Here is a 12595-nt window from a genome sequence, read left to right as displayed (position 1 = left end):
TGTAGAAATTAGTGGCTGCCAACAGTAGGGATGGGGCTGGGTGTGGTTATAAACATTAGGGATCCTTGTTCCTGGTGGTGATACATGTACATGCACAGGTGACAAAACTGTGTAGAACTTAACACACGCATAGTGAGCATAAGCAGAACAGGAAGTCTGAATAAAATGGGTAAATTACAACAATGTCAATATCTTGGGTATTTGGCTATGGTTCTGATATTATTCTGCAGTTTTGCAAAATGTCACCAGTGGAGAAACTGGGCAAAGTTGAAAAGGATCTCTCCATGTTATTTCTTATTTCTCTCCATGCCGCATGTGAATCTACAATTGTCTCAATAAAAATTTAAATGAATACACACATACATACACAAATACTCACACACAAAGGCCCATTGAGAGAATGAGAAGGCAAACCTAAAAATAACTTACAACACATATATCTGGGGAAAAAGCTGGCACCCAGAATAGATTTTTTAAATCAAAAAGGAAAAAGATAATCCATCAGAAAAAGACAAATGATGGTTGAGACACTACACAGAATGGCCAATAGATGCACGAAAACGTGTGGTAGTACTTTGCAAAGATAGTGGCAACAATGTTTTCCATTCTACATATTCCTCTTACAGTGTGACTTTGACAGTCCTTCCTATTAGAGGGAGAGCCTATGCCCCCTTCCCTTGAAACTGAGTGGACTTTTGTGACTATTTAGGTCAGCCGAATTTGGCAGTAGTGACACTATATGACTTCCAAGGCTAGATCATAAAAGACAATGTATCTTCCACTTGATTTGCTGGAATATTCTGTTTTTAAGCCTTCAGCCACTATGTGAGCAGTCTGACTGTTCTGAGGCCACTGTGCTGTGAGGAAGCCCAAGCAGGCAGACCACACGGATAGGCCCTGAGCTACATGATCAGAGAGGGATGCCTGGCCAGCCCCCAGCATCTCCAGCCCCATCTGACTTTGTCTGCAAGAGACCCCAAGTTAGTTTCTGCCCAGCAGACCTCCTGAAATTCTGACTTCCGAAACTGTGCAAGGTAGGAAAAGGACTGTTAATTGTCTAAACTTCTGAGTTTGGGGGTGATTTGTTACACAGCAATTGATAATGGAAATAACTCCATTAGTCATCAGGGAAGTGCAAATTCAAGCCGAAATAGATACCACTACACATTCGTCAGAATGACTAGCATAGAAAAGAGTAACCATACCAAGTGTAGGTGTGGATGTGGAGCAATTGGAAATTTCATACACAACTGGAAGAGATACATATCAATACAACCACCTTGAAAACGTGTTTGACAGAATCTAGTACCTACACCTGAACATAAGCATACCCTTTGACCCAGCCATTCCACTCCCAGCAGAAATACACATACATGTATGTACAAGAATATTCATGGCAGCATTATGAATAAAGGCCCCCAAACTCAAACAACCCAAACCTTTACCAATGGTGGAATGAATAAAGTGTAGGACTTTCATGGAATTGAATACTATGCAGTAATGACAATATACCAACCACTCGTGTATACAACAACTCCAATGAGTCTCGCAAATGTAATGTTGGGTGACCGCAGGGGGACCTAACTAGGAAATGGTCCTGGTTAGCCTTGGTGTCAGGGACAGTGACTAGCCAGAGGAAATGACCAGAAGGGCCTGGGAAAAGGCAGGGGCCTTGATGAAAGAGGCATGGAGGATGCTAGAAAGGGGGAAGGGGCAATGATCTGGGGGTAGAGGAGGAGGGGTGGTGATGCATCAGCACCTGCGCTAAAGCCATGGCCCCTGAGAGTCAGGAGAACCAGGCCTCATCCCCAGAGCCTGAATCCAACCTCAGGAAGGGGGAGTGGATAGCATCAGGCCTTTCGTCTAAGCCCGTAAAGACATGCCCCGTCTGTCCTGCCTCACCTGGGCTGCCATGGATCCAAGATGGGGCAGGAGGGCCCGGTGTACAGATTGGGCTCCTGGAGGGCACAGGTGTGGCTGCTCCCTAGTTCCTTGTGCCTGTGACTCCAATCTTGGGAACTGGGCGTGGTGGGGGGTCACAGGGCTTACCCTCACTCCCTGCTATTCCCAGTCCCTGGGCCTGAGGGCCCAGCACAGAGTGGGTTAAGGGCCCTGGAACCTTTGCCTGGGGTGGGGATGGGGGGCAGGGAACTGTCATGAGGAGCCTCCTCTGGCCTGATAATCCAGGCGGCCTATCTTTCACAGCAGCTGTGAAGCGGACAGGTTGTCCTGGCAGGGAGGGAGGGAGATGAGGGCCCGGCTGATGGCGGGAAGGATTGGAGGAAAGAGGAACACCCAGTCTCCCTGGAGATCCTTTGCCACCTAACAGCTGCCTTCAGGGCTGTGTACAGGTCTGGACATGGGGGCTCGCAGTGACCAAGAGGGGCAGGAACTGGGAGCTGATGAACAGATATAGGGAGGTATTGGAAAGTTTCTATTTCTGCCTCAGTATGAGCCCGGGTAGGTGTGCGCTACTGTGTGCATCTGCACAGCTATGTGAGTGAGCACACATGCCCGTGCGCACCTGCCCCCTCCCCCGGGGAGGACGGGGAGGACAAGCCCACTGCAAAGCCAGAAGGGAAGGAGCCAGGCATTTCCTGAGTCCCTGATTTCTATGAGCCCAGCTCTAGGTTAGAAATTTTCACCTCCACTGTCTCATTTCATCTGCACAACAATCCTGCAAAAGAAGGCATTTTGAGCCCATTTTACTGATAAGGAAGCCAAGGCTCCCAGAGGGAAGCAGGGCCCAGGCCCACTCTGCAGGTGGCTGTGGAGCCCGGGAGCTGACAGATCCAAAGCTGAGCTTTTCCTTTCTGGCTCTGAGTCTGTCCTGGGAGGGGGGCCTGGAAGAAAAGCAAGCACTCTAAGGCACAACCCCTGAACCGTGCAGGCTGAGGCTCTGGTTCGGCCTGGGACTCCAGGGCCAGGACTCCAGCCACAGGAGGTCAAAGGAGCAGGATCGCTTCTGGGTTGGCATTGCCTCAGAGCAGTGCGTGCTGGCAGAAGAGGCTTAAAAGGGGTGGGATGGGGTGGGAGGATCTGAGCAAGTGGAAGCCAGGAGGGAATCCCAGCTCCCTTCAGAGGCTTCCCACACACTTTCACTGAATCTTCCCAAGGTCACCCCCATTTTAAAGATTGAAGCTCAGAGAGATGACGTAAGCAATGCACTCAGAATCATGTTACTGTTAAGTGGCAAAGCGCAGGTCTGACTCCGTTGCCTCTGAAACAAAAAGGCCCCACAGAGACACACACAAAATCAATCTCATTCATCGCAGCTTTGCACGGGGACCCTGGGGTCTGGGGTCTGGAGAGCAGAGTTGTAGTCCTGCCTATTTTTCTGATGACTGTGTGACCCAGGGCCACGAGTTTCCTCTCGGAGCCTCTTTTTCTGTTATAAAATCGGCACGCAGTCATCATTTGGAGACTGAGGATGTTGGCAAAGTCCCCAGGGAAGCCATTACTAGAACTGTACTGCATCTGAGTTCATTGTTCAACTCACTCGTGGACTTAGTTGTAGGGAGGAAAGGCATAGAGTATAAGGGAACTGGTTGAGAACTTGAGCTTATGGTTAATGTAGGGCGTTCTCTGAGCACCTTGCAGGATAAGGCCCATGAAGGGTGCCAGGGTCACCTAGAAGAATCAGACCTGCTCATGGATCAGTTGGGGACAAATAAGGGATCAGATCAATTCTCACAATGTGGTAAGGAAAACAGAGCAGGTCCAAGCCTGGATACGATACAGGAGGAGGGGAAGGGGGAGTGTCAGGGAGGGTTAAGGGAAGCTTCATAGGCTGGTTCAGATGAAGCCAATCCAGGAGAAAAGGTAATCAGCATGAGTCACTTCTGACAAACCCCTAGATCTCAGGCCCCAATCTATCACATTTGATTAGATGAGTTTTCCAGCTTTTCTTTTCCACGCCTGTTAAGCTCCTAGAACCACACCAAGCTCTTGCTTTGGGTTCTCTATATCTAAAGCAAAAGAGGAGAGCAAGAACTTCCCAGAGCTTCTCCAAGTCCTTGGTTCCAAGATGAGTTTTGCTGCTGACTGTGCTATGAGTGAGACACTGAATGACCATATTATTTAAATGGCCTTCTTTTACCTTTATACAAAACTGCAAACTTCATGAAACTTAGTAAAGCAACCCAGGAGGGAATTAAGAGTAATTTTACTAGCTGAATCTATTTTTTTAATGTGTATCTCCGTATGTTGTGTGTCTATGTGTGCGTCATACATGTGAACTGTGTATGTCTGTATCCATGTGTCTGCTGCTGCCTTGTTATTCCTCATAGAGTCATGGGTTCCCTATTGCTGAGAGGTAGGGGGAACCCTGAGGCTTTGGATGATACCCTCCCTTTCTCTAGGCCTCAGTTCCCTCTCCTATGTAAATGAAGGACTTGAACCCCATGATTCTGAAGGACTCACAGCTCTGACAATCCTTAATTTCATCACGCACCATGTGGTATAAGGAATTCACCCAAAGAAGGCCTAGTAAGAGTCAAAGGTTTAAAGCTGAGGTGGCAGGGATTGGAATCAGGCTTTAGAAGAAGGAGGTCCCAGACCAGCCCACCCTGGTCTCAGGAAAGCCATGAAACCCCTGGTCTGAAGGAAAAGCTATTTGTATACAAGGCTGGGCCCAAGGACCAGCTCCGTGCTGGTCAGGCAAGGGGCAGAGTCTTCATGTGACCAGCAGGAAGGAAGAAGAACTCCCCTAAAGGCTCTAAGGAGGCAGGGATGGAGCAGCCATCCGGGAGACAGCCCTCAGCAGAAAGTGTCCTCAGGTCCTACTGTGGCCCCTGCAAGCTCCTGATAAGCAGAAGGGCCCCCACCCTGATAGCCCCAAGTCTGCTAATCAGGGTCCACAGACTGCCCCACCCAGACTCAGACTCTTCTAACCCACACCCTGATCGCAGCACCCTCCACCCGAGCCCAGGGCCACAGTCACAAGATCTCTGTCTGGTGGAGATATCTCTCCTCTACCTCCAGGACCCCTGGGTTCCGTCCATGCTCACCTTTGAACTTGGTCCCCAGGAACTAAGTGGAAATCTAGCCAGCAAGTGACATGAATTTGGCCCTAGTACATGAAGCCTTTTTCTGGTAAAGGAGCCTGAACTACCTGTGGGGTCTCTGAGTAGAGGTGGCCTGGCAGGCAGTGTCACAGGACAGGAAAGGGGGTCGCAGGGAGGCAGGAGTAGACAACACTAATTCCTCACTGGGTTCCAGCACCTGGGTTTATAAAGGCTTCTTGCCCATATTTCTAATGTAATTCTTACAACTTGGTAAGATACATATTACCACCAAACCTCAGAAAAGTGGCACTTTGCCCCTGTCACACAGCTAGGGAGTGAAACAGGAAAGGAGGGAAGGAAACTGACATTGGTTCCACATGTGCTGGGCTCCAATACAGCTGTTTGACCTGAGAGTTCGTGTGATCCTCGTCATCACCACGTGTGGTAGGGAGGGACAGCACCCTTTTTGCATTTGAGGAAACTGAAGCGGAGAGCACTTGGTCCAGAGTCACAGAGCTGGATGCAATGGAGTTGGGACTGTCACTCAAGGTCAGTTACCTCTACACATGGGCTCTCTTAATGACCTGGAGCTGCTTTCAAGAGTCTTTCACGAGAGGGAGGGTATAGCGCAAGTGGCAGAATGCGTGCTTAGTATGCATGAGGTCCTGGGTTCAATCCCCAGTACATCCTCTAAAACTAAATAAACCTAGCTCTCCCCCACTCCCCTGAAAAGTTCATGAGTTTTCAGATGTTCAACACGAGGCCTCACAGAGTTGAACCCCTTCTGTAGGCCAGAACTAGTGTTAGCAGCAGCTTAGCTTCCTCAACTCTGGTTCATCCTACATGAATGTTTATTTAGTCACTACACTGTTAGAGATACATCAGTGAATAAACCAGGACCAAAAATTGTTTGCTTAATGCAAATAATCACACAAATAAATGAGCCCATAATAGGGTTTAACTAGCCAGGGAAGACTTCCCTGCAAGCTGACACTTACAGATCTGAAGAAGGAGTAGGAGTTAACCAGACAAGAAAGGAGGGAAGATCATGCCTAACAGAGGGAAAGGCATGTGCCAAGGTTCTGGGACTCCAAGGAACCAAAAGAAGGTTGGGTCTCTCCTCTCACTCCCTGTCCTGGTCTCATTACCCTTGCAGAGGAGGGTTGTAACTGCCTCCCAGCACACAGATTGTCTAGGAGAGGGGAAGGGGAGGAAGCAGAGAAGCAGACATGTACCCCAGAATGGGGGTCCAAATTACAGAGGCCCTGTTTTGAGGAGCCTCTACCCCAAAAGTCTCAGCTTCCCTAGAGGCTGAAAACCCAGTATTGCCAGGCTGTCACTCAGGTGCCTTGAACTCTGAGCAGGCCCCCACGTGAGCATGGGATTCAGCTGCGCTCAAATCTTCCAGCAGAGGACCCCCCACCCCCGTACCTAGAAGACCTCACCATGGCAAAGGTGGGCAAGGGGTCTGCCTGCCCAAGTCTGGCCTCCTGGGCTCAGCATAAACATAGGTAGGGGCCCAGGGACTGAAATTTAGGTCAGAGCTTGCCCCAATGGTACACAGAGATCCAGCTGTCAAGACCCTCCCTGCCTTATAGAGATTCAAACTAACAGTCCCCAAAACCACCACCACCTTCTGGCACCAGGGCTCTGACTAGCAATTCAGCCCTGAAGGATGGAGGTGAGGCTGTTTTTCTTCCTCCCAGGCCTAGGCCCATCAGATAGATGACCAGCTTCGTGAGGAGAAGAGTGAAGGTTAGATCCTAGGCTTTGCACGATTCATAAAAGAGTATGTGACAAGGGAGCTAATAGGGAGAGAGGCCAGTGACCCACAGTCCAAGGAGTTCAGCAGGGAAAGGGTTAAGAGGCAGGGCCTTCCAGAACCGGGAAAGTGCCCCACCCAAGGGGAGGGGCCAGCGGGTGGAATAAAAAGGGAGCCCATTGCCTGGAGAGGCAGGAACAGGGTCTATCTACATCTAAAAACCTCAGTCTGCAGTTTCAGCTCCAGGTAAGTGTCCCTCTTGTGGGTCTGCCTGCCTGTTGGTCTGGCCAGAGGGAACCTCCTGCTTCATTATGTGATCTCTGGGTCCCTAAGGAGATCTCAATAGACCCTATCTCTGAAGGGCCCTTGGCCACAGAATCAAGCAGATGCTGGCCTAGGAGCGACGGAGCAGGGGGTGGGGAGCCCTGTGTCCTGCTCTGACCCCAGCGCCTGGCTCTCTCTGCCACAGTGCTCTCCAAGCCATGCTGCAGGGCCCTGGCTGGGATATCATCATATACTGTAAGTTTGCGATGAGACACTACAGTATAGATGATGTACTAGTCCGGGTACTTCCAGCTCTGGAGCCTGATGAGGAGGGCAGGGGATGCTGCACGCCCACCGCGGCTCACTGCTCAGCGTCTCACAGCCTGCCGACCACCAGGGCACTTGGGGATGGCGAGGAAACCGTTACCATTACTGAGTTTAGTAATGGTAACGGTTCTCTTGCTGCACCCAGAAAACGTGCCAAGAAGACTGCTCGGGACCCTGAAGCAGACTACTTATGGGAGGGAGACTGCAGCTCAGACAGTGGGGTGGGGGTGAGGGAATGGGTAAGTTTCCTCTTTCTTGTTCTAAAGAAATAAAGATGAGAACCACCATGCTTGTCTTTTAATTTTATTAGCATCCAAGACTGGAGAAAATGAGAGACTGGACAGAGTGGGAGGAGTCAAGGACTGGAGGAGCAGGTGGGAGGCATTATCTCACTCAGACACATGAGTCCTTGCCTAGCCTCAAGGTGGAAGAATTGAGGGGAGAGGAAAAAAGATCTCTCTGCTAACTGGCAACTCAGGGAGAAACGCTGGGCCCAATGTCAGGTGGAAGCAGTGCCACATCACTCCCTCACCAAAGGGCCAGCTTCTAAGGCCTAAGTAGCCATAGCCCTAGGCAGAGGAACTACCTGGGAACTGAGCTAAGGTAGGTTCCTTCCTCCAACAGGAGGCATGGCCGGGCAGGGGCTGCGCAGACTTGGCAAGGCCAGGCCAGCCCAGACAGCAGTCAGCCAGTCAGCGTCCATGCCCCTCCCCAGTCCCTGCAGGCCCCGGGCAGGGGCAGTTCCAGTCAGTGGCTCCAGCCAGCAGCTTGGGCTGGGACACCCTGGGAAAGATAGCAGAGGGTGGTCACTTGAGGAGTTTCACAGCTAGGTGGAGCCGAACTTCACAGAGGAAGATGTCCATGAGGTTGCGGCCCACCTCCTGTGCGATCTGGGAGATCAGGTGTCCCTTCGGACCGATCAGGATCCTCTGAGGGTGGGGTAAAAGACAGGGACACAAGCCTGCTCTCAGGGATCCAAGCAGTTGGGAAAGAACCCTTGCCTAACAGAGTCTTGGTCCCTCCTCCAAGCCCAGCCCTGCTTACCACATGAGATTCTTTGGGCACCAGAAGCTTCTGCTCTATCACCAGCTCTCCGTTTGGCCCTTCATCCCACATCACTGTCTTCTGCACAGGGAGACACCATGACTGGTCAGGCAGGCCCCTACCCATACCTCTCTGGGACCCAGCCGTCCCACTCTGGGTGTGTGCCTGGAGGAGAGCCCCCACCCCGCACTGTGCTGCACCTGCTGGACACTGTAGGGCACCTCCTGGGGCAGGTACTCTAGAAGCTTCTCTCGGATGATGTTGGTGCAGATCTCCTCAGGTGTCTGGCTGGTGAGGACTCCACTGTGGAACTCCCAGGGCCCTGGCCGGGCCTGCGCCAGGAGGTATTGCTATGGGCACAAAGGGAATAAGTAGGCATCTCAGTCCCAACCAGGACTCTCCTACTCACTCTCACTTCCAGGAGGAACCCTGAGGCTTGTCTTCACATGGTGTAAACCAAAGGCCAAGCTATGGCCAAGGCTAACTGACCTTTAGTGTCCTGACATCCTCCGGGCTTAGGGCTGACAACATGAAGATCTCCTGGAAGTGGGGCCAGCCAGTCCTCTGAGGGTTTCCCACAGACTGTGTGTTTGGGCTCTTAGCTGCTGAGCTAGGGGCATGAATGCCCGGCTGTGAGCGGAAGGCCTGCTTCCTTTTGAGCTTCTTGCCATTGACCACACCTTCAGTGAGGGCAGCTGTGAGCTCCAGGAGAACAGACTTATGCTTCAGGCAATCTACCTAGGGATGGGGGATGGGGAGAGGATTGTGGTGAGGGAGATGGGGGCCTTGAAGCAGACTCCTTCTTCATGTAGGTGGAGCTCACCTTGTTCATAACAAGGATGCTGGGGACTTGGGAGAACTGGGTCAGGCACCGGAGCAACTGGGGACTGAGCTGCTTCCGAGTCCACTTGTCGGAGACATCCACAAGAACCACAACTGAAAGTCGCCAAGATAGGGAAGAGGACAAAGATATGACCACTCTTTCCCCCAGCCCCTGAAAATTCCAGGGTATGGGCTCTGGCCAACCCCCTCCCCCAAACTACCAGGCATGAGAGCTTCAGATTCCCATCCTGAGCCTAACCCAGATCAGCAGATTCCATGCTCTTCCATGGATCTTCCAACAAAGAGAGCTCCAGATTGTGCCTAAGGGACAGACAGACATAGGTCAGGCAGTGTCTCATGACTGATGCATTCCTGAGGAGGGATGGGGTGTGATAAGGGAGTTTTCCAGCCCCTGTGATGAAATCACCCCACCCACTCTTCAACATCTTTCCCCATATAACCCTGTTTCCACAGCTATTACCTTTTCTGTTTAGCAGGGCTGATGAGGCCAGGTGTGTCAAGCAGAATCTAAAATCAGGAAAGAGATGACCAGACCCCCAACCCCAGGAGGAAAGATTATGACTGGGGAGTGAAAGGTCACCCTTGATGTCAGGACCCTGTTCCTACTTTCTGGCCAAGCTGACTAGACTTTTACTATCCAGCTTTGTTTCAATTCTAGATGGAATCTTGGAGGAAGAGGATGACTGAATATTTGGAAGATTAGGAGGTAGTAAAGGGGCAATGAGACCTTTCTGACTAGATGTTAGAGGGGGGAAGGTAGAGATAGAATTGCATCAGGCCTAAAGGAAAAGGAGGCCCTCCTTTCCCCCCAGAGAAGTGAGTCTAAACATCATTTTCTTCAGGTCTAACAGTAAGGGAGACCCTCTTGGCTTCACCCTCTGTTCTGTTTGCTGGACATCCACTGCAAGTACCCACCACCTGGGCCTCTTTCTCTGTGATGACCCCTAGAGCTTGGCTGCGAGTGGTGTGCACCTTCTTGGAGACCGGGAACACCTGCCATGAACAAAGAAGTCCCAAGTGAGGTCCCAGATCCTTCTAGAACAATCCACAATGGCACAATAAGAAGTGAGAAATAAAAAGGGTTGGGGGTCAAGGATGCAGCATACTTTTCGGCCCAGCAGCTGGTTAGAGAGGGTTGACTTCCCTGCGTTTGGGGCACCCAGGAGGACCACTCGTAGGACCCGGGGGTTCTCAGGCATGTTGGGGCGATGGACCAAGAGGAGATCCTGCTCATCTGTGTGTGGGAACATAAGGGGAGTGAGAGGTAGTGCAATCTGGATCCTCTGTCAGGTACTCAGTCCTACCCATCCACAAAGGGAGTATGGCTACAAGGTTAGCACATCAGGTTGAAGCTGAGATCTGGCTTTGAGACTTAGTTTATTCATTAGTTTGTTTACATGCCTTTATCAAATACTCTAACCTCTTAGGCTTAGGCCTCTTAGTTTTCTCACATGTGAAAGAATGATATTAGCGGTATCTACTTACTGTATAACCTTCTTTAGACAATTGTCAATTGTGTAAAACCACTTAGCACAACGCCTGGCACTTAATGCTCAATTACCGTGTGTAATTGTATCATGTAGTTGTGGCCAGTAAACGTATGTACGTGTGTGAAAGTGAAAGTACATACCAGATAAAGTCAGAAATCCCTCCAGCTCTATCTCACCCTACTAAGGATGCCAGGAAGGCTCTGCAAACTTTCTCAGTCTTTCTGTATTCACTCCTTATGACACTGCATCACAATTACCAGTTATTGTTTCCAGCCTTCCTATCAGACTCTAGCTACTTTAAGAATAGAGGATGCTATTTCCAGGTGTACAGTTGACTCTTGAATCTGGATTTGAACTGCACTGCTCCACTTATATGTGGACTTTTTTTCTCTAAATAGGTACTATCGTACTACACGATCTGCAGTTGACTGAACCCTCAGATCCACCTCGGAATGGTGGATACGATGGAACTACATATACGGAAGGCCGGCTATAAGTCATACGAGGATTTTTGACTAAGTGGGTTTAGCACCCCTAATTCCCGTCTCCAGCGTTGTTCAAGGCTCAACTGTAACTCAGTGTCTTGACAAGTAGATGGGGCACTTATTGGGTCGAGTTATTTTCCCATGTGGGGACAGTAACAACTTTGCCATGCCTGTGGCCCTTCAATCTCCTGCTCTTTGTGTCTCCGCTTGTGACCAGATCGGTTCCCTCCGGTTTGAAAACTCTTAGAACCTAGTATCTCTCTCCTGTGAGAACTTTCACTGCTTTTCTCTCTAGATCTCCCCCCCCCCCCCGCCTAGATCTCACCCTCTCTCTCTAGATCTCTCAAGATCGTTTTCTACTATACAGGGCCAAAGACGATATCCACAGAGACTGTGGGATTTCCCCGACACGGGACTTTCAGTGCTAAAACCGTGACAGTCCCGGGCAAATCTATCTAGGTCCTTTACCTTTGCGTATGGACACGGCGGGGGCGCGACAAGTCAACGAACTGTCGGGCTGAGAGAGTCCAAGGAAGCAGTCCAGGGCTGAGTTCTGGCCAGAGGGGCGAGAAGCCGAGGCCAGGAGGGGACCAGAGAAAGCAGGGCCCGTGGCACAAGAAACGCACCTCTGCGGACAGCCCAAGGGCGAGGGGAGCCGAGCCACCCACTCCCTCGCGGCATCGGGGCCCCGCTGCCAGACCCCTAATAAGGTCCGAAGAAGCGCAGCCCCACGCCTGCCTGGGGCAGCCATCGCAGCCGCAAGGCACTTCGGGAACCGACCGGGAACGCACCTACGATTGGACAGAGACGGAGAATCGAGCCAGTAGGAGAGAGCTAGACGGGCCTAAATAGAGCGGAGGCACATGGGACCTTGGAGGTGGGCTGGAGGAGAAGCCTCTCTGGAGACTGCCCAAGGCTAAGGAAAGAGGGGGAAATGTATTTAGAGTTTGTGTGAGCATGTGGATTCCCATACACATCGAATTTTCTTCTTCTCCTTCCAAAGTTTTGTAAAAAGCTTTCCTAGCGCGGCCTCAGGAAAGACTACATTTCCCACAATGCCAAGCGGCAGAAAGCGTTCTCTGAGCGCCTGACTTCGCTCGGGTCAGAAACTCTCACAGATGGAGGAATGGTCTGGGGCGTGGGAGCGTGCACTGCTCCCCCTCAGGGCCTTTTTAGTCCTCTGCAGCCTCAGGCTTGGAGGATCACCTCCCAGTTCGCCTCTGGTTTGGCCTAGCTGTTGGCAGTGGCCTCAGGCAGTCTGTTCCTTTGCTTTCTGGGGGCATCCTGTAAGGAGTGGTCTGTAGGTCGGTGTTCTGGATGAGCAGCCGACCTGGATTTCCCTCCTGTAAACCTCGGCCTTCTCTGAGGCCATTC

The 12595-nt window shown here is 51.1% G+C and overlaps 1 protein-coding gene across 2 annotated transcripts; it reads right to left on the bottom strand.

Moving 5' to 3' along the window:
* Positions 1-7648: 7648 nt before the first annotated feature.
* ERAL1 (Era like 12S mitochondrial rRNA chaperone 1) lies at positions 7649-11985 on the bottom strand. Of its 2 annotated transcripts, XM_072938983.1 has the most exons (11): positions 11690-11985; positions 10353-10480; positions 10162-10239; positions 9707-9753; positions 9485-9546; positions 9227-9339; positions 8893-9141; positions 8604-8753; positions 8404-8484; positions 8238-8288; positions 7649-8142 (listed from the first exon to the last, which is right to left on the bottom strand). In XM_072938983.1, the coding sequence occupies exons 1-11, from the start codon at positions 11970-11972 to the stop codon at positions 8107-8109; spliced, it is 1278 nt and encodes a 425-aa protein (XP_072795084.1). In that variant the 5' UTR covers positions 11973-11985; the 3' UTR covers positions 7649-8106. The 2 variants fall into 2 exon arrangements, with proteins under 2 accessions (XP_072795084.1, XP_006212002.1); XM_006211940.4 differs by having other exon boundaries at positions 7649-8288.
* Positions 11986-12595: the final 610 nt, after the last annotated feature.

Source organism: Vicugna pacos, chromosome 16 (assembly GCF_048564905.1).
Source record: "Vicugna pacos chromosome 16, VicPac4, whole genome shotgun sequence".
Taxonomy (NCBI): domain Eukaryota; kingdom Metazoa; phylum Chordata; class Mammalia; order Artiodactyla; family Camelidae; genus Vicugna; species Vicugna pacos.
This window is presented reverse-complemented; position numbering and strand designations above follow the sequence as displayed.

Bases quoted from the DNA above. Each gene is read 5' to 3' on its own strand.
- ERAL1 (XM_006211940.4), bottom strand. From the start codon at position 11,972: ATGGCTGCCCCAGGCAGGCGTGGGGCTGCGCTTCTTCGGACCTTATTA. The intron at 10,240-10,352 runs GTATGCTGCATC...TGTTCATGGCAG, and splicing joins ACCAGCTGCTGGGCCGAAAA to GTGTTCCCGGTCTCCAAGAA. The intron at 9,340-9,484 runs GTTAGGCTCAGG...GGCGACTTTCAG, and splicing joins CATGGAATCTGCTGATCTGG to TTGTGGTTCTTGTGGATGTC.